Source organism: Myotis myotis, unplaced genomic scaffold (genome assembly GCF_014108235.1).
Source record: "Myotis myotis isolate mMyoMyo1 unplaced genomic scaffold, mMyoMyo1.p scaffold_m19_p_1, whole genome shotgun sequence".
Taxonomy (NCBI): domain Eukaryota; kingdom Metazoa; phylum Chordata; class Mammalia; order Chiroptera; family Vespertilionidae; genus Myotis; species Myotis myotis.
Window position 1 is genome coordinate 203,582,078 of NW_023416313.1, and position 25,971 is coordinate 203,608,048.

The window sequence follows — 25,971 nt, forward strand, 5'->3', positions numbered from 1 at the left end:
TACCGAGAGACGGGTATACCTGTACAGCAAAGTTTGAACGGCTCGTTTTTGTAATCAAGACAGTTTGACTCCTGTCATTAGCTGCTCTCTCTGGGCACATTATACACTCACGGCTAGGTCAGAAGAACAATGTCTATAACTAAAGCGCCATGGCCTTCTTCATCATTTGGAGCCCGGGCTCCACTTGGGGAGGGTTGCTGGTTAAAACTAGACGACATAATTGAACACCCGTGAGCCGAGCATTGCTGTATGTTGTGTGTTGTGATATGCCAGGCAAACACGAGTGCACCACCCTTCCTGCGGACCCCACTCTTCCCTGCACTGTGTGTGCCAAACATGACCGCTGACCGTCTGATATACGGATCAAGTGAGGACATAAATGAGTAAAGCTTCGTTCTTTAAGATAAAAAGGATGTGGATATAAGTTGTAATATTTGTGCCTGCTGTGGAAGGTCTTGCTCAGGGTTTGCATGTTGCTCCACCGTGGGGGCTAGGCTCAGCCGAAAGCGCTTGAGCTGTGTGACTCATAGTGAGCAGGGAGGGCAGGTATCACCACCCCGACACCCACCCCTGGCACCCGCCCCAGGCACGCCTCTCGAGTGCTCCCAACACACACAGGCCTTCCCTTGTCATAGATTTAACATGATAGGCTGTTTGCTTGCCTATCTCCCCCCATAAAGCGTAAGATCCGTGAGGACAAGGTCCCTTATCTTCTTCGTTGTTGCTATGTCTCTGGAGCCGAGTGCAGCAGATGGGACAGCATGGCACTTAATCAACGTGGAATGGATAATCATAACAAACACCAAAACAGCGCTCACTAGGGGCCGGGCCCTGTTATGAAGGCTGTTCACATATTAACTTATTTAATCCTCATAACAGCTCTGGAGGCCCTTACTATCATTACCCCCATTTTACAGATGAGCAAACTGAGGCACAGAGGGGTTGGGAAACATGCCCACGGTCACCCAACAGGTGGCTGGAGCTGGGATTATGATCCCTGGCATCTGCCTCCAGAGGATAAATTCTGAACCATTCCTCTCTACTGCCTCCAAATAAATAAATGATTGACTGCATGGCGAGCCTTAGGAGGTGCCTAAGCTGAGAATCCTGGGGTCTGAAGGTCACAGGAAGATGCCTGTTAGCAGAAAGGGTATCACCCTTTCTGGGAACCCTCCCTCTTCCTTTACCCCTTCTCCCCTCTTTTTTTTTTTAACAAGGGATCAAAAAGGAGGAGGTCAGAGGAACTAATTAGATGCTGGGCAAATGCTCCACAATGTATATCACCAAAGGGCTCTGCAGGATCAATAAAGGAATGGTGAAGAACCTGTGCTGCCTCATGGCCTCTCAGCTCAAGGATCAGAGAGTAGACAGAGAGGGATTTGTGAGATCTGGACAGAGAGAGAGAGTGCCTGCTAACCCGTGATTTCCACGGAGACACTTGGAAGCTGCAGGTGACCTTGCATTTGGGACTTTTAGACGCATGGAGGCCAAAGCAGCTCCTGAGGGGTCGGCTGCGATCCCCCTGAACTCCAAGGAGTCTGAACATCACAAAATGCCCGGGATCATGTAGGGCAGACATATGTGAGGAGACCAGGACATGTGGGCCTGGAACTCAGGTCTTCCGGCCTCTGACCCGGGCCCTGTCCATTCACTGCCACACCTCGGCCTGGGTACACACCGGGAAGGAAGCAGAGGGCCGCTGGCTGCAGCCTGCCCCTGCCCTGAGAGTTCTCCCCTTGGCTGCTGGGACCCCCAGGAAGGCCTCAGCAAGAGCACACCAATGGCTGGAGACAGTTTCGGCCCTGACCCCATGGCAGAGCTCAGGGAGGAGGAGGTGGAGACACAAGTCTGGCCACGGGGTAGTTTACCAGCCATGCCGATCTCAGCTGTGATGACAGATGGCCTGCCATACACCCCTCTGCCCAGAGAACGAACACACACACACACACACACACACACACACACACACACGCCAGATGAGGCAGATGAGGCTGAGCTCGATGTGTAAGGGCACATGATCAGGTTGGAGCTGAAACCCCCAATTTGTAAACCTCAGGCAGGTAAGCTGGAGAGACACTTCCACGTCCCCGAGTGGGTGAAAGAGGGTGGGGCAGCCCGACCCGCATTCAACTCCTGGCTCCAGTCTGAAGAGCCATGTGGCCGGAGGCACACTGCTTCTCCTCTTTCCGTCTTAATCTTTCTCATCTGTAGAAGTGTGGACAGAGACTCAGTTCGTGGGTTGTTGTGAGGATTAACTTCACTGAAACAATCAATGGCAACTGAACTAGCAGCTGCCTGCCACAGCCTGTAAGTGCTTCCCAAGGATTCCTCCCTCCCTCCCTCCCTCCCTCCTCCCTCCTCCCTTTCCTTCCTTCCACACAACCTGAAGGATAGCAAGCTAGCCTGCTGCCCATCACTGGCTGGAGAGACTTGGGCAAATTACTCAACGTCTCTGAGCCTTAATTTTCTTATCAGTCAAATGGGGATGAAAATTCCTTCCTTTGGCTGGGGTGGGGGAGGGATAACACCGAGCAAGGGTGTAAAACTCTGAGCACGATTCTTGTCACATGCTGGTAATTATCATAATGTTCATTGTTTCAGATTTTCCTCCCCGGTGAAGTCCCAATGGATCCTTCCAATCATTATAGAAGTTCTGCCCAAAGATGGGCTCTGACCCCTTCCTCGGGTGGCACTGGAGCCAAAGTGGGCATCTTAGTCACCACAAGCCGGGAGGTGGAGCGAGGTCTGGCCAGAACCCTCCCCCATCCCTTCCTGGAGCTCCAGGCCAGAGACGCCACGTGTCAGGGACACCCCCGCTTGTGTAGGGAGGTGCTAACATGATCCCAGGCTTAGTTCCCAGGATGCTCCAAGTTCCTTGGAGAAGCTCTCAGAAAATCCCCAAGCCAAAGAAACAGTTGTTGTTGTTTTTTCAGCCCAACAACTGAAATTCTGAAAAACCCATTTTCAAAGGGCAGGAAACTGGGCATCTCATCCAGAGTCCCAGAGAAGAGGAACCCCACCCCAGCACAGCTGTTCCCCAAGCTGGGTACTCTAACTGAACATTGTTAATATATTTTTTATTGATTTCAGAGAAGAAGGGAGAGGGAGAGAGAGAGATAGAAACATCAAAGATGAGAGAGAGTCATTGATCCGCTGCCTCCTGCACACCCCCTACTGGGGATCAAGCCCGCACCCCAGCATGTGCCCTGACCAGGAATCGAACTGTGACCTCCTGGTTTATATGTCGATGCCCAGCCACTGAGCCACATCGGCTGAGTAAGCTTGGTCCTCTAGTTTAGCAAATGCCAAGAACCCAAGAAGCAGCATGGACAGAGGCGGGCAGATTAATTAGAGAGCGTAACGTTAGAAGCAGAGGTCTGGGCTGCTATAGATCTGAGGTTTCAGGCTCAATTTCCTCATTTGTAAAATGAAGATAGTGACACCGGAAACTCCTAGAGATATTGTTAGAACAACAAAACGAGGAAGCACTTAGCATGGAGCCTGGCCCTTATGAGATGCTCCGAATAACGACGACAGTGACGATAATGACATTGCTGCTGTGACTGGCCCCACGTTTCTCTGCTCCAACCCAGCGTCATGCCCAAACCACCCATATATATATATATCTCCATTCCCTCAAAAATCAATTCCTTCCCCAACTCCTACAAGCCTTACTAAGGTAAGCACACTCTTCATGGCGGGGAACTCAGGACTTCTGCGCACACCCCATTCATTATATTTCTGGGCAGTTGTAGTTTTTTTAAAAAAAATCCCATCTCCATGTGGCTTCTTCTTTATTCCCTCAGTTATAGGAGTTCCGTTTGGCTCGTCTGCAGATGGTCCTGCAAGTGGTTGTGCTGGGGCTTAGTTGTAATTCTGATGTGGTCGTGGGCGGAGGCAATCACAGCATTTACCTGCTCCACTGTCTGCACCAGAAGTCCCAGTTGCAGTTTTTAATACGCTGCTGCTAGCGCTCTGTTTGGAGTTGAGCTCTGCTTTCCAGAAACATCAACACGTCGGCCTTCGCCCTCCTGAGCCGCATGGAACAAGCCTCCTCACTTCCCCCTGCGACACTTCTCCGTGCGTCTGAGTTAACGCTTAGGCCTGGGCTGTAGGCTGCTGCCCAGCCTGTCTATCCAACCCCAACCTTCTTGAGGGACGTTGTCCTTCATGCACACATGGGTCATGAACCAATCCCGGGGTGCACCCTCCTGTCTGTGAAATGATGGTTTGGGGTCCTGATTTTTGTTGTCTTCAGGCAGGCCCGCCCCCCCCCCCCCCCCCAGAAGAGCTTGGTCGGCTGAGAATCAGGCGCGCTGTGGTGTTTGAACCCTAGCTGCACTTGTCCTGACTGCCCGACCTTGGACAAGTTCCCCAGCCTTCTCTGAACTTCATTTCCTCACCTGCCAGATGGGATACAGAGCCTTAGCTTGCAGGTGGTTGTAACAATTCGATGAGATCATGCCGGTGTTGAGCCCTGCATAGGGTGAGCGTTCAGAAAAGGGTGGTTGTGGTTGTTTGGAAGAGGGAAAGCTGCAGAATCCTTTGAAGGGGCAGAGCAAGAGCCAGCTCTCCCTGGAGACGCAGGGAGGGGCCCGGGTTCCGAGGGGAACTCATCCCGTGCCAAGCAGATGGAAAGGCGATCTCGTGGCAAACAGCTGGAGCCACCAATGCAAACCTCGCGCTGTGAGCAAGCCCTGCTGCCCCAGCCAAGGGGCCTTGGGGTGGACACAGCCAGTGCCAAGACAGATGGGGCAGCGGCCAGCTTTTCAGTCAACCCAGATGTCTGTCTTAGATGAAAACTCAAAAATGTGGCTTCGATCAAAGTGGCTTTTAAGGGCCAGGTGCTCTCCAGGCCCTGGCGGGGGGACTTCGGAAGTTCTGAGTGGGGACCTTTGATAACTCCCGGGGGGTCACCAGGGTCAGCTGCATCTGTCACTCAGTGAAGGGAGAAGGGGGACCATAGGCTAGCCTGGATCCACTGAGTCATCCCCCTGAGAAAGAGGGCCCCAGGGAATTTTTCTGGAAGAAAGGGGATTTGTCTGTGCCATGTAACTGATACTTGAAGGCAGTCCTTTTTCTGTGTTAGAAATAGCAGCATTCTGACATCAATGATGAGAGAGAATCATTGATCGTCTGCCTCCTGCACGCCCCCCACTGGGGATCGAACCTGCAACTCAGGCATGTACCCTGACCGGGAATCGAACCATGACCTCCTGGTTCATAGGTTGATGCTCAACCACTGAGCCATGCCCGTTGGGCATTGATTTTAATTCCTAGGTGTTTCTTAAATTAGCCCTATTCTTCTATTTCTCACTATGCTACTCTACTCTTTACTTTTACTTTTTATTTTTTGAATTTTTATAAGATTGTATTTGAGCCAAACTGACGACAGTTGCTGGGAAGCAAGATCTCAAATGCTTCCTGATCTCTACTTTTAATACAGACAGCTACATTACTACGGAAGTTCCTTAAAAGAAGAAAGAAGAAGAAGGAGGAGGAGGAGGAGTGGGAAGGGGAGGAGGAGGAGGAGGAGGAGGAGAAAGAAGAAGGAGAAATAGTATTCTGCAGGGACCTTCCCACAGTCCAGCACAGAGCCTCAGAAGCCAGGTGATTTAGGTGAAGCAACAAAGTCACACGGCTCCCTGGCTGCAGGCTGTATCACTCCCCGACCCCTGATCCTGCTAGACTGCCTCATTGAGGATGACAAAGTCCTTCCCTGAGATGCAAAGCCTTATTTTATCAGAGAAATAGAGGCTCAGAGGGGCAAAGCCACCAGGGCTGAGAACGTTCTAGAACCCACAAGTTTTGCCCACTATTCCCAATCCCACCCCGGCCCCTGGCTTTCCTTCCTCCCACTCTTGCACAGTAGCTTGCTTGTCATGCCTCCTTAAAGAAACATCCCCAGCCTGGCCCCAGGCTTGGGCACGGAGCTAGGTGCGTGGCACTCTGTCAACACAAACAAGGCTCCCTGCCCTTGCCCCTTCTCTATACAATGCCCAGCTGCACTTGAATGTGTTTTAAATGCTTGCAGCGCCCTGGTCTTTGTTATTATGTTCTTTGGTGTCCTAGAATGCTTGCCATTCCAGGGCCTGCACCCTGGTGCCCAGCTTGCTGAGTGTGCTGAACACAGTGGGGGTTGGGGGATGTGGTACCTGGGACAGGGAGTGGGGGAGGGCTCAGCCTTGGGTGTGCTGTGCTCCAGGAAATGTTGCTCACTCTCTTGGTCTCACCTGCATCTGCAATTTCCTCTGCTCAGTAAGCAGTCCCCCATGTGTTACTCTGATAAACCTTCAGATCTCATCCTGAATGTCACCTCCTCTAAGAAGCTTTCCCTGATTCACTTTCCCAGTTTGAGCTAAGACTTCCTACACCCACAGTGTACAGATGTGCAGGTTGTGCTCTGCACAAAACGTCACATTAAAGGGATCATTGGCATCCTAGATCTGTATGTTTATGCAGACTGTTTTGGACCAATGGAAGGCGGACCTTTCTCTAATTTGCACAAAGGTGCTGCAGGACCTACCAGGCTCTGGTTCTGCTGTCCGTTCCCACTGCATCTGGCACTGCCTAGTCTCTGCACTAGCACTCTTTCTCTCTTTCTGATGCCCATTACCTGTCTTCGCCCCCCTCCTCCCCTCCCCCACTCGACTGCAGGCTTAGAGACAGGATGGGCACTGCTTTTGTGGAATTCTCCACGGTCACACTTTAAAGGGCACACTTTAAACTGGCTGATTGTTGACTGAGTGGAATGTGGGATATGGAAATCTCAAGGGTCAGCTGGGCCAGAAGGAAAAAGGAAAAACAAGGGAAAAAAGAAAAGTGGCAAAAACATCGTTGGCCTGCAGGGGGAGATGCTGAGTAGCCTGGCGGCACTCTTCCCAGTGAGGCAGTGGGTCCATTCCCTTTTCCCTTTTTGGAGAGATCTTTCTAATAATACTATTAACAGCTACCATTTATGGACCGAACACTAAGCACACGCATCATCTCATACACCCTCCACGGCAGCCCTGCGAGGCTGGCACTGTGACTGTCTGTCTGCCTTTGTAGATCAGAGACAGAGCAGAGAGAAGTCAGCAGGCAGAGCTGGGACTGACACCAGGTATGTTCTGGGTGTTCAAGCCTGGGAGCTGAATACAACCTTCTGGTGCTTCACCAAAAAGTCTATTACCCGGTGAAACCGTCACGCTTATTTTTAGTTAGGAAAATATGGTTACTGCTCCAAAGCTGGGTCTGAAGTTAAGAACAGCCCTGCCCCTCCCACCTTTGGGCTCTAGTCCAGGCCCCCCACAAAGCCAACTCACTGAGTCGATTGCTGACAGGACCGGGACCAGGCCCAGGAGTGAGGCCTGGAGGGGCAGACAGGCTGCGTGGGCAGCACCCATGCTCAAGGCACAGGCACCGTGACACAGCCTCCCGATGGCCAGATCAATGCCCGTGAGAGCAGCGTTTTGCTCACTCCTGAATTCTCAGAGCTTGGCACGCACGGGGTACCCAGCGAGTATTTGCTGAGTGAGTGAATGAATGAATAAATGCATAAAAATATGTTAGGTTTTTCCACTATCCAAAAGAGGGCAGGGAACTGGATTTTCCATACCCAAGGCTGAAGACATTCTGGGACACACACCCAATTCCTGATTCAAAGACTGGAGGCAGAAAACAGGAGGTGAGAGAAGGCTTGGGGGCCCCTCCAGGGAGAGAACAAGGGAGACACTAAGTCACCAAATCAAGACCTCTGGGGCCCTGGTATCTGGGCAGGAGGTATATGGAAAGGGGTGCAAGGGTAGAAGAGGGCCCAGCATGGAATGGGATCCCTAAAATCCGAGCAAGAACACTGGCAACAGGGAGGAGCCTTCCCAGACACTCAGATGGAGCAGGCAGGCCAGGCTGCCCTGGGCAGAGGGGCTGAGCTGTCTGAGTCCTCAACAGCCTCAGCCACCAGCCAGAGGCAGCCTCGAAGCAGATCTGGAAAGGCTGCCCAGTCTATCCCCGTGTTCTACCCGCCTGGCTTCTGAGACCCGGGTAGGAGATGGGGGCGGGTAAAGCAGAGGCCAGGCCCTGGTGAGCTTCCCACACAACCCTGGACCCTGGCACCCAGCACTCACCTGGTCTGGGCGGGCAGGGGGCACACAGGGTCACCCCCCAGAAGGCCCCCACACTGCCACAGCAGTCCTCTTGGGTAGTCAGCTCTAGCAGGGGGTTGGCACACTGGAAAAAAGGCCATGGCACGTGTCACCTCTTCCCTCCCCTATGTGCACAGAGATGTCCCAGGGAAGCCCGAGACAAGTGCTCCCTCCCCCCACACCTTGCTGGAGGGTCCCCCACCCCAGGGAGGGTAGGAAAGAGTCAACTGATGCTCCAAACAGAAGCTGGCAAACCTGCAGTCCACTCAGCAGACCTTAAACTTGAGGGGTGGACACACCCCAGGCAGGATAAGCTCTTCTCTATGAGGTCTGCAAACTGCCTCCTTCCGTGCCTCAGCCCTTAGATGGGGGACCCCAAAGGATGGGCTTTCCTCTGTCCAACTCCAGGGTCACCCACGGTGCCAACCTTCCCCACAGGAATGGCCCAGGCTCAGGGACACCACAAGCTGAGGGGCCAGGGAGGGCTGGGGACTCAGAGTCCCTATCCCTTGGTTACTGCCGGCCTCCTCCAGTCCCCTAAAATCAGGAGGGATTTCTGGAAACACCAAACTGCAAGCCCCAGAAAAACCGTCCTGGGTCTGGCTTAGCTCCTGTACGTAGGTGCCTGGGCTCAGAAAAGCTCCTCGATCTTCCATCGCTGGCTGTGGTCGCTTCCAGGTGGGTGTGAGGTGTCCCTCATCATCGTACTCCCAAGGCTTTGGGGTTTAACCTGCATTTGCTAATTCCTCATCTCTGTGACCCCACTCTCAGCTGAATACCGAACTCTCGCCAGATCTAATGGCCCCACTGTCCTTGCACCAGGAGACCCTGGGCTCAGCTCCAGGAGAGCCCAGGATTTACGGGGGCCGAGGACACTGGCGCCCTGCTCTGCGAGCACTGACGGGTGCCTCGTGGAGCCCAGGTAGGATGCCAGCGGCCTGCGCTCGGCCACTGTAGGCCTAGTTTTCTCACGTGGGGAATGGGAGACTCTGTGGCACTTACGTTCCATAAGAGTGAGGAGGAGAGAGAAGGAGAAGGAGCAGAGTGGGGGCGGGGGCAATCACTGTTCTGGAAGCTTCCAGGGCTTTCTCACCTGGCCGTTCACGCTGCTCAGGTAACACCGGCCCAGCAGCCCCTGAGGCCTGGGTGCCGCCGGGGGCAGTGGCCGCGGGGCCTCTCCATGCCGAGGGGGGATGCTGTTGCTGTCCCAGTGGCCGTGGCCAGGGCTGGCAGGGAGCCGGGGCACAGGTCTGGTCTCCACGCTGTTCTCCTCCGGGGCCTCCTCGGCCTCGCCCCGCACCCGCGCCACCTGGTGCACCTGCACGGAGGCCTCGGGCGGGTGGTGAATGTGCACCTTCACCAAGGAGGGGTTCACAGAGGCTGGGCACAGGGGCTGGGGTCAGAGTCGGGGAAACAGGGCCCCACCCTCTGAAGAGTGTCCTCTAGCCCTGGGCCAGGCGGGCCCCTGGCTGTGAGTGGCCCCCCCAATCCTCCCTCATTTCTTCAATCTCTACTCAAACCTCAGCACAATTCCCCAGTGAGGGAGGACAGGATGAAGGACAAACTCCTTCACGCCTTGCCTTTCCATGAAGGACCTTCGTTATCAACTTCTAAGCTGCCTTCCTGACTCCACCTTCCCCATGATCCTGTGCACCCCTGAGCTCCAGTGCACTGAGCCCGCGTGGTCCCACCTCCGTGCCTTTGCTCATGCCAGTCCCTCTGCAGAGGGACCCCTCCCCTCCTCTCTGAGTAACCAAAGGTACCCATTGTTTAAGGCCGAACCGAAGTCCACCTCCTCCATGCAGCCTTCCCTGCACACCCTGGGCTTAGGGGGCTCTCCATCCCTGACCTCCTATATTTTTGTACCTTAGTTTGGCACCTAGTGATGGAAGGCAGGGGAAATGAAGTGTTCTATAATGCTCTCTCTCTCCTGTCCACCCTCCTCTGTTATCCAGGTTCATGGGTTCCTTGAAGGCAAGACCTTGATCTCATACTCTTTTGTCTCATGCATAGCACCCAGTATGGGGTAAGGGCAGCTACATTGCTGAATTCAGATGGGAGGGAAAGAGCAGTTTAGGGAATAAGACTGAGGCCTGAGGGTGGAGGAGAAGGAGGGAGGTTTGACTGTGAAGAAAGGCCTGGAGGCCTGTCCCCTCCCACACAACGCCCACACCCACCCTCCCGGGTAACCCAGGGCGCCCAGCCCCACATCCCAGCCCCGCACTCACCCAGCTGGTTGGAGAGCGGCAAGGTGAAGGTGGACTGCCTCAACGGGCCCTCCAGCAGGGCCCTGTGGTGGGAGCCCCTCTCCGCAAGCTCCCTGTCCAGCTTTGGGACGGGCAAGTGGCAGAACTTCCCGGTGGAGTTGGAGGGGCACCAGCACTCGTCCCTGCCGATGCAGCGGCCTCCATTCAGGCAGGGGATCTGGCAGAAATCTACAACATGGACCTCAAGGTGACCGGCGGTGGAAGAACAGAGCAGCACCCCCCCTGCCGCAGTGGGTGACAACAGAAGCAGGGCGCAGTCATGCTCCAAATCGGCACAGCGTCGCCTGGAATGCAGGGACTTTCCAGGAGGCCCCGGGGGTGAAGAAGGGGAGATAAGAACCAGCCTTGGCCCTTTTAAAGCACCCTTTCATGCCTTTTTTTCGACCCCCCAATAACCTGGGAGACAGGGCCAGCCAGGAACTGTCGTCTAAGGGCAGAAGGGACTCACAGATGCGGAAGCCAGACTTGGGGTCATGCCCATGACCGCCCTGGCTGTACAGGGTGGTGGTGTCGCCACGCTCGCAGCTGTTGGCACAGTGCCCGTAGGCACAGGTCTGCTTGCAGATGGTAGGAGTGAAGATGATCTTGATCTTCTTGATTTTCTCCGTGAGGTTCAGCCCTGCAGAGAGAGGGCTTGGGTCCAGGGGGCAGGGCTGAGAGGCACAGCTGTGACCTCCAGAGGCTGGTTGGATAGGCCCAGGGGCCAGGGGTGAGCCCATCCCAAAGGCATTTGCTCAGTACCCACTGGATACAAGGCCCCATCGTTGGGGGCAGGGTAACACCTGTGAGAAGCCCCCAGACCAGCATTTACTGAGGGACGTCAATGTGCAGCCAATAAGCTCAGGCTCTATGCACTTTACTCTCAATGCTCTTGAGTCTTATTTTAGGTTGAACCATTAGAAGATGCCACTTTGTAGGTTAGAATGGTTGACTATTGGCCGTGTTCCTACATCCAAGCTAATATTTCCAATTCACAGGGAAGGAAACACGCTCGGAGAAGGTTGGGTTGCAAGCGGTGCTGCTGGGCTTTGAAGCAAAGGGCAGAGAACAGAATGTAGCTCAGACCCACCGGAGTGCAGTTTTCTAGGAGAAGTGGAGGAAGATAAAGCCTGAAAGAACGATTAGAGACAGGTTTGGGGGAGGTGTGGGGGGGGGGGACTGGTTGCCAGAACAAGGATTGGTACTTTATTTGGTGGGTAGTAGGAAGTCACTGAAAATTCCAGTAAGAGATGGAAGAGGAAATGTGGGGGGCGAATGTCCTCCCAGCTGGTGTGCAGGTGGAGGGGAGGCAGGTGACCCGGCAGAAGTCATGCAGCGGTGTGAGCTGAGGCTGCTTCACTTAGGGGTGGTAGCAGTGGACATTCAAAGGAGGGGGGTTCATTTGGTGTGGGGAGCCCAGAGAGGGAAGCGGCAAGGCAGAGAGGTTGAGGAGGGAAAGTGTGAAAAGTCTATGTCCAGGGGTGGGCAAACGTTTTGACTCGAGGGCCACAATGGGTTCTTAAACTGGACCGGAGGGCCGGAACAAAAGCATGGATGGAGTGTTTGTGTGAACTAATATAAATTCAAAGTAAACATCATTACATAAAAGGGTACGGTCTTTTTTTTTTTTAGTTTTATTCATTTCAAACGGGCCGGATCTGGCCTGCGGGCCGTAGTTTGCCCACGGCTGGTCTATGTGGTCAAGAAGCTTGACTGATGGGAGAAGAGGGGGAGGAAGCCAGAGAAAAGTGGAGAAGTAAGTCTGTGTGTACCTGGTATAAGCTGCCAGGAAAGGTACAGGCTGAAGGGGAGGACAGAGGGGGCAAGGGGAGGACCGTGAAGGCCTGGCTTTCCAGAGCAATCAAGAAAGGAGGTGTGACCCATGGACACAGACAATAGGATGGTGAAGGCCTGGGGTGGAGGTGGGGGAGGGCTAGAAGAGGTCAATGTGGGGGGCGAGGGGGACATATGTAATACTTTCAACAAAAAAGGTTTAAAAATAAAAAGAACAACAAAAAAAAAGAAAGGAGGCGTGTGTGCCTTAGACAAGATGAGGGACAGCCCCCTTTCAAGATGACAAGAAAGGAGGTCATCTTGAAAACATTCGATAACTGAAAGAGCCAGACATGAAAGGCCACATTTCGTATAATTCCATTCATATGCAACGTCCAGGACGTGCAAATCTCTAGAGACAGAAAGTAGATCGGTGGGGCCGGGGGCTGGGGGGCGGGGGAATAGGGAGTGACTGCTTAATGCCTATGAGGGATTTGGGGTGGTTGTTTTTAGAGGGATGACAATGCTCGAGAATTAGTTAACAGTGGCAGTTGCATCCAATTGTGGATATACTGAAAGCCACTGACGTGTACACTTTAAAATGTAACGTTATGTGAATTATACCTCAATTTTCAAAATGGAACAAGAAAGAAATGAAGTCAGCATGGCCAGGGGTTGAGGTGAAGGGGGCACTGTGCTGGTGGTGGGGCAGGAAGGGAGGAAGCAGGCGCTCTCCTGGAGGCACAGGCATGTCCATGTGCCCAAGGGTTGGGACCTGGGAAAGTGGGAGCAGTTGGAGTCGCTGCTCTGGGGAACGGGAGCGCGTCCAGGCACACAGGGAAGGCTGTTGGGCGGTGACCGAGCATGTGCGGAGGCGTGAATCCACAGGGGCCGCCGGTTGTCTCCTCTGGAAGCAGAGGACCAGTGCTAGGTGCTAAGGAAGCAACTGGTTGGGTTGGTCCAGGAGGTTTGTAGGAAGGATGAGTTGGAAGGGCCAGGCCAGGGAGGTGAGGTTCAGAGCCGGACATGAAGGAAGTGCAGGCAGGACAGGTGACAGATGGGGCAGAGATGAAGCAACAAAAGTCTAAGGGTCTCAAAGGGACAAAGCCCCGATCAGTTGGTTTGGGACCCCCCGGGGCCTGGCACTGGACAATTGTTTGTTGACTGGCTGAGAGGATGAGGGACAGGTGACAACTCAGCCCTTCAGTGAGAATGGAGGAGAGAAGCAAGACGGGGAGAAGAAAACCAAAGATTGAGATGCCCTGCTCTCCTAGGGCCCCAAGAGAGGGCATCCTTACCCCAGGGGGATGACAGGTGGTCCAGATATGCTGCCTGCTGGGCACCATCCCTCCGCTCAAGGCCTGGTCCCGCAGGCAGGGCATTAGACGTCAGCTGGCCATTGGCTGAGGTGGCCGGGTAAAGTCTGACGGTCCGGGACAGCCCCACGCGCTGCTGGGAGGGGCGGGGCTGGCTGAGCTCACTCAGGCTCCTGTGGAGACAACCGAGGCACAGGGGTTTGCACAGGTTTGCCCACCCCCACCTGCACCAGAAGAGTGCTCTCTCTTTGGCTGCCAAGAACATGAAGGTGCCCTGACAGAGGACTGCGCTAAGGCCAGCCAGCTAGGTCAGTGGGAGTGCCTACCCATATGTGGAAAAGCCAGGCTTTGGCTGGGCATTCTGGGCAAGTCACTCGGCCTCTCTGGGCCTCAGTTCCCTTGACTGCAAAATGAAGGTGTTAGACCAGTCCCATGTAGCTCTAACATTCTGAGTCTGTGAGACGCTACCGACCAGCCCCTGCCACCAAACCAAGTCCTGTGCCTACCCGCTGCCACTTCTTTTTTTTTTCTTTACCCCGACTCAAGGATATGTTTTTATTGATTGATTGAGTGAGAGAGAGAGAGAGAGAGAGAGAGAGAGAGAGAGAAAGACATCGATCAGTTGCCTCCCTTACATGCCCTGACTGGGGATTGATGTATGGAACAACACTCTAACCAACTGAGCCACCTGGCCAGGGCCCTCTGCCCTTTTCTTTCCTGTTTTTTTTTTTTTTTTAAATCCTGACATGAGAATATTTCTTCCATTGATTTCTAGAGAGAGTGGAAGGGAAGGAGGAGGGGGAGAAAGAGAGAGAGAAACATCGATGTGAGAGAGACACATCGATTGGTTGCCTCCCGCATGTACTCCCACCAGGGCTGGGGAAACCTGCAAGTGATGTATGTGCCCTTGACGTGGAATCAAGCCGTGACCTCTTGGTTCATAGGTGATGCTCAACCGCTGAGCCACGCCGGCCCTCTGCTACTTCTTAATGCAACCTTTCTAGCACATTACCTGTGGCATGGGTGCCCAACATATACACATTCACAGGTTGATTCAGGGGCAGAACTTAGACTATCCTTTTCATTTGTTTTATTGAAAAAATAATATAACAGCAATATTCAAGGAGAAAAAAAATGAATTCATCACCCCCACCCCAAGAGAGCAAATAATTTTGCATATTTCTTTTCAACCCTTGCTCAAGTATATGTTCTTAAACTATTGTCATCACCTATAGATTTCTCACTTAACATGCTGTCACATGTTTCTCTCATTGGAACTCCAATGGCCCCAAGATTCCTGAGCTCAAATCCCTTAAGGGCCAGCTGAAGACCAGCAGGGTAACCACCAGCTTGCCTGGACAGTACATCCCCATAATGATGTCACTTAGTTAAATGTGATGTGCCTACACCCTGTCCAACACTCTCAGGTGTTCAAACAGCAATGGGAAAACAAATGGGTAAGGGGCTCTGTGCCCTCCCCTCCCACCCACATTCATCCTCACTGGCAGCTCCACCCTATCTCATTTATAAATGGGCTTTCATACGCGATTTTGCTTGGTAAGTGCTCTGTTGCCAAAAGAACATTTAATAAGTCACTGCAAGGTGGATAGGACGGTGGTAGCTACCATTCATTGAGCACTGATTCAATGCATCATCTTATTTGTGTTATTTTATTGAATAAAAAAAAAGTAAGTTGCAGAATAATATGGATAGTATGCTTCCGGTTTTGTGTTTTAAGAAAACTTCTCCCTCTCTCCTCCTAAAACCATTTACACGGGCATTGGAAAGGTCTGGAAGGACCTGTGACAGTGGCTGCCCCTGGGGAATGAGGGTGCCTGTGTATGTCTAACTACTGTTCTAAACTTTATATGTTTCTATATCTGTGAAATTTTTTCTGTAAAATTTTTTATAGAAAACATGCATCCTTTTGTAATAAAAATAAATCTCTATTTCTCCCAGCAACTCCTATTTATAGATAAGACAACTGAAGCTCAGGAAATGCACGGCAAATGTATGTAAATAACGAGGATCCACGGTGGACTAGGATGGCTAACAGAGGTGTAGGAATTCAGAGGTAAGAAAGACTGACATTTGAACTACCCATTCAAGAGATGGTTAGGAATTTTACAGTCAAAAGTGAGGAGCAAGACATTCCAGGTAAGAAAAATAACATAAGAAAATGTATGGAGGTGGGAAGCATGGGCCATATTTAAGGAAGAATAATGAACACAGATAAAGCACAGAATTGAGGAGAAGGGAGGGAAGGGAGATAACATCTATGCAGTGCCTATCAGGCCGTGGCCTGGTGCGTGCTATGTGCTTTACAGAATATATTATCTACTTGTCCAAACAACCCTATGATCAAAACACTAGGTTTGGCCAAAACCACCTTAAATGAAGTAAAATGACAAAATGAGAAAAATATGTGCAACTCGTCTATATTATAAAAGGCCAGTGGCTGTAATGCTGTCATGACCAAATGACTGGTCACCAGGAGGTGCATTGATGGGTCTCACGGCGCAGCAGGTTGGCTGGTCTGGGGTCCCACCAGTGCGGCGGGTTTGGGGGCTCGTGCAATTTCGCACGCTGGGCCTCTAGCGTATAATAAAAGACCAATTTCCATAAAATATAAAGAGCTCTTACAAAGAAAAAAGACAGACCAATAGCCCGAAAGGAAAAATCAGCAAAGGAATATGAACAGCTCACAGAAAAAAATACAAGTTTTCCTAAACGCATGAAAATATGCTCAATCTTTCTCATTCTAAGAGATGCGCAAATGGAAACTACTCTGAGATGGCATTCGGTAACCCATCCGATTAGCAAAAATCCCAAAGTTTAATAATAAACTAATTCGATGAGATCATAGATTATGCCGACACAGGCACTCTCGGATGTTGTTGGTAAGGATGTAAATTGGTACAGCCCTTATGGACAGCAATTTGTCAAAGTCTACCCACAGCACAGTGCACCTATGCTTTGCCCCTCCAGTTCCACCCCTGAGGCTGCGCTGCAGATAAACCTGCTGTGGTGGACGCTGCAGGTGCCCAGCCCAGGTCCCCATTGGCTTCTTCTGAGTCCTGCTCTAGGCTGATGGCAGCCACGTGACAGGCCCCGCCCACTATCGTGACCACGAAGCCAATGATTGCTTGAACCAGAAGCTCAAAAGCCCCACCCACTTGCCTCAAGGTGGGACCACTCTGCATGCTCCACCCTTAATCAGGCCTTGGCTTGATTTCTCCAGGACCAGTTCTCACGTGGCTCTTCCCACCTGCCCATTCTTTGCTTTTCTTTTTTTAAATTTAACTTTATTGTTGAAAGTATTACAGAGACCCCCCTTTTCTCCACCCATTGATCCCTTCTAGCCCACCCCCAGCCCTGCCCCAGACCTTCACCACACTATTGTCTGTGTCCATGGGTTATGCATATATGCATATGAATTCTTTGGTTAATCTCTTCCCACCCACCCACCCATGCCTTCCCTCTGAGATTCGGCAGACTGTTCCATGCTTCTATGTCTCTGGATCCAGTTTGCTCATCTGTTTGTTTTGTTCATTAGATTCCACATATGAGTGAGACTGTGTGATACTTCCACCTACCCATTCTGCTTCCCCCGCTCCCTTAGCTTCCCCCAATAAAGCACTAGAATGCATTTCCCAGCTGTACCTCCAGGGGAATCTGACCTAAGACACTTGTAAATGTCAAAAACGGTGGATGGGCGAGATTATCCATAACAGCGCTATTTTGTAATAACAATATTTTGTAAAGAATAGAAAAACTGAAGTGCCCTGCCCTAGGGGATTGGTCAAACAACTAGGCTACATCCACAGGATGGAGTCATCCGCCCTCAAAACAGAGAGCAGCAGCCCCTCTACATCGTAGGGAAGGTCTCCGAGACGCTTTGAAAAGTGGAAGAACAGCCCCGGATCTGACCCTCTCCCTGTGTTTGTACAGACAGTGAAACAGCAGTCATTTTTGTTCATTTTTAAATGGTTGAAAAAAATCAAAAGAAGAAGGATATTTCATGACATGAGAAAGTGATATGAAAATCAAACTTAAGGAGGCTGGGGAAAGGGCAATGGGGGAAAATAAAGGAGATATATGTACTACTATGTGTAATACTTTAAACAATAAAAAATAAAATAAAATAAAAAGGAAAAAAAGAAAATCAAACTTAAGTTTCCACAAATAAAGTTAATTGGAACACAGCCGCCCTCGTTGTCAGAGGCTGCTTTCCCTCAGAGCTGAGGAATCGCAGAAACCATCTGCTGTTCAAAGCCTAAACTATTTACTAGCTGGCCTTGTATGGAGAAAAATCTGCTGACTCCCCGTGTGGGACATGTAAACTTTTGGGTAAAAAGAGAGAAAATAAGGACACCTGTTGCATGTATTTGCATATTCACAAAGCAACCTTGGAAGGATGCCCTGGGAAATAGTAACAGTGGGAAGTGGGTGGATGGGGAATAAGCTCGTGTTACAGTGCAATGAATACCCTCTCTGCGCCAGCCTCTGTCCCAGCCTCTATGCCAGCAATGCACATCGCATGCATCAGCTCACGTGGGCCTCTCCATACCCCTAAGGGTTACTCACTATCCCCATTTTACAGTCAAGAAAACAGGGGAGGGATTGCCTACGCCTTGCTGAAGGTGGCAGAACTCCCGGGTACAGAAGTGAGGTTACCAAACCAGGTAAGTTCATCCTTAAGCCACCCCAGCATTTGTGATTTCTTTATCACTGTTTTACAGATGAGGACATTGAGGCTTTGAGGAGTTAAGAAGAGTAAGTCTGGTGCATATGGGGGAGGGCCTGAAATGTGGGGGGAGGGTTGCCTGGGCTGTACTGAATGGGTAAGCGGGGGGGCCCTGGAGACTTCGGAGCAGCCCAGCCTCTTTCACTCATTCAAGAAGCACCTATGGAGTGCCTTCACATGCTAGGCACTGAGGTCCAGGGATGGCAAAGACCCTCTTACTCTGTCTGCTTCCATGGAGGCTTGGCAAAGGGACCGGCATCCCAGCAAAGGTGTGGGGGCACAGTGGAAGCCACATATTAGCCGTGAGATATTCGTGGTCTTTAAGAAGGTCTAGGACATGATAGGATGGGCCTTTTAAAATGACCATCTCTGGTGAAAGATTACCTGGTGGTGGATGGATCGCATTAGGGAGGACTGCAGGCTCTGCTCTAGGCTCTAAGGACCAAGGGTGGTACCCAGAGGAAAGCATAGATTCAGAGGATATTTAAGTCCGAGAGAATTCCCAACTGTGGCTTAGACAAATGGGCAGATGCCAAGATCCCAGTGTGAGAGATCCAAGAAATGGCTCCGTTTCGGACATGATGCGTGTCGAGTGTCTCAAGATGGATCTGCAGATGGAAACACCCAGGAAGAGCCACTGAGGAGAGAGAAGGGGCTGGTGGGGGAGGGAGAGCCAAGTGCAGAGGTGGTGGTTACAGAGTAAAGGAGGAGTGATAATCACTCAGGGAAAGTGTGCAGAACAAACCGCACTTCAGCGTGCCTTCCACTGTTGGACTGAGGCACTAACTCTGCAAACACGTCCCAATTTCAAGGGAGAAATGTGTCAATGAACGCACTGGTCTCAGGGTTGAGTTACGCTCCCATCCATCCGTCTCTAACCTTTGGTACTTGCTACCACTTGTCCGCTCGCACGCGATAAAACACATGAACAAGCCGTGAGTGCATATTAAAGGGAAACGTGGCAACAGCCCACCGCACTTCACTTGACAGCTTATTCTACTCGTGTGTGCCCTTCGCCAGGCCTTTTCTTTTGCACATACAGACGATCGTCATAGTTTCTGCTAATAAAACTGTTCCCAGCTCTGATCGTGGAATTAATTACATTGATCGTTTATGGTATTTCTTATGACTTCCAGGTGCTCTGACACCTAAACACTGAGAAATATAGGAGTGGAGAGAGTAAAGAAGGCGGGGGGTGGGGAGTCCTGGGAGCCCCCAGGCTAAAGGGGCAGGCAGAGCGAGAGGCTGTGAAGGTGCTGAGAGGGAGCAGGCAGAGAGGAAGGAGGGGAACAGGAAGAGAGCTGTTCCCAGGACTCCATCTCTGCTCCTGGCCAAAGGGGCGGAGCTCTCCTTCCCGGGACTGCAGGCGAACATGCCTGGTGCCTCCCAGGTGGCACAGTCTCCCCTGAGAAGCTGGGCACTGGCAAGGCAAGGGGGAGCCCTCACTGTCTGCTCCTTCTGTCCTCCTGGCTGGCCAGGCAGGCCTCACGCCCAGGTCACGGTCAGTGCCAACTCCCCAGGCACCCACGATGGTGTAGCCACACGTCCGGTGCCAGTCCCTGCCACAATCCTTCCCGGCCCCAGCAGGAAACAAGTGGCACCCAGGCCTGGTGGGGGAGGGGGAGGGAACACCGTGACCTTGGCACAGAGCCAGGAGCCTGCTGATTCTGGGCGAGACAGAGCTTGAGGGCTGAGCAGGTGAGACCCAGCCACAGCCATCGCTCTCCAGCTTCTGGGTATCACAGGTACCAGCTTGGTGGGCTCCCTGTGGGGAGGGGGGGACTTGAACCCTGCCCCACTTGTCCTAGACAACAATAATGGACACTTATCGAGCACTAATCCTGTGCTGTGTGTTATATGTTATATGTTATATGCCTTATGTTATCTAATCCTCACAACCACCGTAAGGGCTTGGGACTGTTATTAACCCCATTTTTCATAAAAGAAAACTGAGGCACAGAGAAGTTAAGGAACTTGTCCAAGGTCATGTACCTAGATCTGTACTGTCCAGTGGAACCTTCTGTGTTGATGAAATGCTCACTAGTCTGTGGTATCCAATCTGTTAATCACTAGCTGCTGGTGACTTTAATATTAGAGGCCTGGTGCACGAGATTCGTGCACTGGAGGGTGAGGGGAGGTTCCTCAGCCTGGCCTGCAGCCTGCGCCTCTCGCAGTCTGGGACCCCTCACCCCTTACCAGGGGCCTGCAGCGGAGGTGCGAGAGGCTCCTGTCACTGCCACTGCGCTCGCCAGCCATGAGCCCAGCTTCTGGCTGAGTGGCGCTCCCCCTGTGGGAGCGCACTGACCATCAGAGGGCAGCTCCTGCATTGAGCGTCTGCCCCCTGATGGTCAGTGCAAGTCATAGCGGCCGGTCATTCCACCGTTTGGTCGATTTGCATATTAGGGTTTTATTATATAGGATTGATTTCAGAGAGGAAGGGAGAGGGAGATAGAAACATCAGTGATGAGAGAGAATCATTGATTGGCTGCCTCCTGCAGGCCCCACACAGAGGATCAAGCCCACAATCAGGGCATGTGCCCTGACCAGGAATCGAACCATGACCTCCTGGTTCATAGATTGACGCTCAACCACTGAGCCACACTGGCTGGGCCGCTTGTGACTTTTGAGTACTTGGAAGTGCAGCTTGTGTGACTGAGCAACTGAGTTTTACATTAAATTAAATTTAAGTAGCCCCATGTGGCCGGGTGCCACCGCACTGGACAGCACAGTAGAGGAAATGGAGGGGCTGGGATTTGAACCCGGAAGTCTACCTCGGCCTATAACTACAGGGCTAGAAGGCTCCCCTGACTGTCTCGCTGCATGCTTGGTCCCTGGGAAGCTTCACTCATACCCAGGCGCTTGCCTTTCTGCTCCGGGGGAAGCAGCACCCTCCCAGCCTTGCTGTCAGCCCCCCAAACTGCACTCTCTGCCAGTAGATGTCAGCAGGGCTGTGGCAGAAAAGAGACTGGGTTCCTGAGGACAGGCCCATGTCACAGGGAGCAGGGTTCAGCCCAGTGTGAGAAAAGTCTTCCAAAGAGCCAGAGCTGAGCAGCGACAGGGCAGCCCAGAGAGGCAGGAGCCAGGGCCCTGGAATCATGGGCCTGTGTCCCTGTGTGCCCCAGAGGAGGCCACAGACAGTCCTGCTCAGGGCAGGGCTGCAGACTGACAACTTCTGAGAGATTGGTGGGGTGGTTGCTCAGTGGGCAGTGCCCGGGGGACCCACCCCGCCTGTTGCCTGACACGCTGATGCAGCAGCATCAACACCAGCACCCTCACTCCCTGGCGCCCTCCTGGAAGGGCCAGAGCCAGCCTCCCCAAGTGTCTCCAGACCTCTCCTGCGCTGATCCCGCTGTGTCCACTCCTCCAACCCCCCTGACCTCACTGGCCAGTCAAGGCCCCACCCCGCCCAGCCGCCAGTGAGTCACATCCCCCTGCTCTGAGGTCCAGCTCTTCCTGCGGCCACACCCAGGTCTGAGGGGTTTTGCACACAGGTCCCAGGGGATGCTCCTGGCAGGTGGGGAGGGGCAGAGCCCAGGGGGAGTGTCTGCTGCCCCGACCACATCCTGCTGCTCAGGGGGAACACAGCACCCTGCTTCCTTGCAGCAAGTAAGGCAGAGGTGGGCAGGAACTGTGCACGTCTGGGGGACTCTCTGGGGGGCACTGAGGCCTGGCCTGGGGCCTGATCCCCGCCTCAGAGCAGTCCTGAAGCAGGGGTGCCTCAGTCTTCCAAGGGTCCAGAAGCCCCTCGGAGCCTCATCACCAAGTGAGTTGCAAAGAGGCACATGATAAATGGCGATGACTTCCCACCCTGATGAAACCAAGTGGTGGGAGGGCTGAAGCCAGTGAACGGAATGAAAACACAAGTCAGGGCCTATGGACACATGACAAGGGTTCCAGGAGATCAGAGGAGGAGGAGGAAGGAGAGGAGAGGCCTTTAGGCTGAGGGGATAGAGCTAGCTAGGATCACATCCCAAAGAAAGGGAGAGCTTGGTATATGGGCATCTCACTACCATCAAACTGGCATAAGGTGCCCCCCTCCTGAACCCTTGAGTTCCCAGCTCATGGCCTTTGGTACCCCTCTACCCTCTATAATATTCCCCCCCAACACACACACACACACACACACACACACACACACACACACACTCTCTCTCTCTCCCTCTCTCTCTCTCTCTCCCTCCCCTTGCCCCCCCCCCCCCCCCCGCACACACACAGAGCTGAACAGGCCTGCATGATTGGACAGAAAACACAGGCCTGTGACTTCAGATGAGTTTGCCCCACTCCTGGACTCGCCTGGACAGGCCCATTGTAGACAAAGGCAGTGGGGGGCCTGGGTCAAGGATACGCTCTCAGGGGCTGGCATGCTCTTTCAGGAGCTGAAACTCGGCCCCAGGACCACAAACAAAAGGAGATTTCTACGAGAACTGAGACCCAACCTGAGACGTCTTCACTCAGTAACGTAGCAGCTCAAAGCTACCGAGTCTATGCCAGACATCAGCTACAGGCATTTTCATTGTATTTTTGTTAAGCCCTTTACATTTGATGCCGATGGTGACTCTCTGCTGTAGGAACTATCATCCCCTGTTTTTCAGAAGAGAAAACTAACACACAGAAAGGCTGTTACCCTGCCCGGGGTCCCCACCAGCAGGGAGCTGCTGAGTGTGTCTCAGGGCCCAAGCTCCGTCTGCCGTTGGGGGTGACACTCCCCACCCTGATGCTCACCCTTGGCCATGACAGGAAACCTCGCTTGGGCCAGAAACACCTTCACGTGTTCTGGGCAAACTCCGAGTTCCTACTTACCACTGCTGCTTTTTGATGCAAACAAAAGACTCAGATAAACCCCAAAGTCTAGGGACAAATAAGAGTGCATTCGTGGCACATCTAAAAGGTGTCAGATGTATTTATAGATTTTAGTAAATCCTCCTGACCATTCTAGAAGGTAGTGATGTCATCCCCATCTTACCGATGAGAAAACTGAGGCTTGTGAGGTTATATTACTTGCGCTAGGCAGCATAGCTGTTAGGTGGTAGAGCTGCGAACCAAACCCAGACTGGTCTAACCATAAGGCATAAGTGATTTCACAGTTCCTCCCTCACACACTACTGCCTGCGGTAGGGGCTCTGACCTTGACCCAAGCACCTCAAAGACAGAACCAAATGTGGAATCAATTCGCTTCCCAAGAGTGTGGCTTGGCTGGGGCCTCAGAAAGACACCCCGCTTCCTCTGAGGACCACATTCCCTCGAGAGGCCTCTGATGCAACCCCCCACCGTCCGCTGGGTGCCCCTGTGGGTGGACATGTCCTCAGCAGCCAGGGGCTGAGGCGGGAGGAGAACGCAGCGCAGGGGACCAGCTGGGAGGAGAGATGTGGTAGCTCCAGAGGTTTTGATTTGCAGTCTTCGTTTTGCAAGGAACGGGGATTTTTCTTTTCTAAAAGCACTGGACTTCCTTGAATTTTAGACCTTTCACAAATATTTTTTTAGGAGAAAAAAGAAGAAAAAAAAAACAACCACAAAATGCCTGTCACAGCTACTCACTTCCACAGTGAATCACGGACACAAAACCACAGCAATGTGGCTAACAGAAGAACTATGTGTTTTCACATTTTGTTATTGGAAATCATTTAGCAATAGTCACTATGTCATCTGCAGACAGACAGACAGACGTGCATGCACACCCCTCTGGGTCCTAAGCAGCCAATCTTACGACCACGGTCATCAGATGACTTTGCATTTAACCGTTTTCCTTTTCCGGGAAATTATCTTGCAAGACTTAAACCTTCCTCCTTAGCCCCCGACCAGAGATGGTGTGTGTGTGTGTGTGTGTGCTGGTGATCGGGGGAGGATAAGGAGGAATGCTAACACATTGACTCAGCTCGACAAGTGGAAACAAGTATACATTTGAGAGTCCCTTACTGTTATCATAATACAACCCTCCCTCCGTATTCATGGGAGATTGGTGATAGGACCTCTCCTCACACATACCAAAGTCCATGGATGCGCAAGTCCCTTGCATAATATCGTGTAGAATTTGCATAAAATCTATGCATATTCTCCCACATACTTTAAAATCATCTCTAGATTATTTACACCTACTGCAATGTAAATGCTATGTCAATGGTTGTTATACTGTATTGTTCTAGGGAATGATGACAAAAATAAAAGTCCATACATGTTCAGTACTGACTCTTAGGTCTGTTAGCAACAACGTAACTTTTTTTTTTTTTTGAGTATTTTCTATCCGTGGTTGGTTGGATCTGCGGATGTGGAACCCGCGGATACAGAGGGCTGACTGTACACTTTGGTACCACTTTGTGTTGGTAAAGCACTTTTCACCCAGGAAACTTACAGTTCCTTTTCTGATGGTGGCAAATTAGTTAAGTGGTGGCAGATTTAAACATTGCGTAACTGGAAAAACGACTGGAACCACGCATCTGAAACTTCCTCTACACTGTGAGCAAGGAGTGAAACCTGATATATATTCGAAAATCTTGAGCTTAAAAGGAAAATTCACAGGACCTGAAAAACTCCGTGATTTTTGAAGCACGGTCTCTCAGCATAGCTTTCCACCCACACCCCACGGGTCTCTCTCTCTCTCTCTCTCTCTCTCTCTCTCTCACTCACAACCCTCGTCCCCCCCCCCCCCCCCCCCCATCAACCCAGAGGTGGCATTTACTGAGCAGCCACGGTCTGCACAAAGCCACCGGATGGGACAGACATTCCCTGGGGCATCTGAGAATGAGTATTAACTGTCTTTCCATTCCCTCCTTGCTTCATCTCTCCCTAACTCTTTTCAAACAAAAATCCTAGAGGATTAGGTCAGTTAAATGCTATGAGTACAGCCACAAGCTTGAAATGTTTGTCACTATTTTTTTTCAAGCTGGATGCTGGAAATTGCATACATTAATGTTTTAATGACCCAGCAGGCTCCCCACACATGGCCGTGGGGAATGCTGCTCCAGGTTCTGGCCAGGATTCCATAGTTACCTGAAAAAGACACTGGGTGCCACGCCGGCCCCAGTCCTCGGCAGCTCCCACCCCAGGCTGGCAGGTCTGCACCCGTCTCCGCTCACCTGCGCTAGGGGCTGCTTAGCAAAATGACTGCACGCATGGGTCCCGGAGCCTCGAGCAGAGCTGGGCTGCAATCGCCCTGCCTCGGCTTCCTCATTGTGGGGTGGGGGCAGCAGAAGTCTCCTCCTCACCGGTCACTGTGGGGACTGGCCAATGAGCTGGAGATCTCCTACCTGCCCCAGCCCACGTGGGACCCCGCAAGGAGCAGGGGTATGCATCCCCCGGCTCCCTCCTGAGGGACCTCCGGAGGCCATGTTCCTCTACCAGAGGCCACAGCCCTGTCGTGGCCCAACGGCTGGAGCCGCGCTGGGTGTCAGTAGCCCCTGCTCCCTGTCCCCTTGAGACCTGGAGGGTTAAGTAAGGGCTTCCCTACACAGCTGGGTAGCCCCTCCTTTGTGGTCTCCCCTAACCCTGTCTGTGCCCTTGCAGATAGGCCCTTTATCGAACTGTCCCCACGGAGGGTGTCACCTTTTCCTGCTGGAACCCCCGATAGAAAGGGCATCAGCGATCAGGTATTGAGCACTGAGCTGTGTGGCTTAGCACCTTATCCACGATATTTTCTTTTACTCTGACTGCAACCCTGTGTTTTATCTTATTCTGTCCAGTATTCGCATCAGCAATGTATACTGAGACTCAGGGAGGTGAAGAAACTCATATATAGGGTGTCCTTCCAAAATGTATACGCACACTTTGAGTGA

General features: G+C 52.2%; 1 protein-coding gene across 1 annotated transcript in view; it reads right to left on the reverse strand.

The window, feature by feature from the left end:
* Positions 1 to 25,971, reverse strand: part of LTBP2 (latent transforming growth factor beta binding protein 2) — a 95,093-nt gene that overhangs the window by 38,294 nt on the left and 30,828 nt on the right. The window contains exons 4-8 of the mRNA XM_036312989.1: positions 13,441 to 13,631; positions 10,839 to 11,009; positions 10,352 to 10,558; positions 9,217 to 9,503; positions 8,106 to 8,208 (exon numbers count right to left, since the gene is read on the reverse strand). Coding sequence (XP_036168882.1) covers positions 8,106 to 8,208; positions 9,217 to 9,503; positions 10,352 to 10,558; positions 10,839 to 11,009; positions 13,441 to 13,631 — 959 coding nt within the window. The remainder of the gene's footprint in view (positions 1 to 8,105; positions 8,209 to 9,216; positions 9,504 to 10,351; positions 10,559 to 10,838; positions 11,010 to 13,440; positions 13,632 to 25,971) is intronic.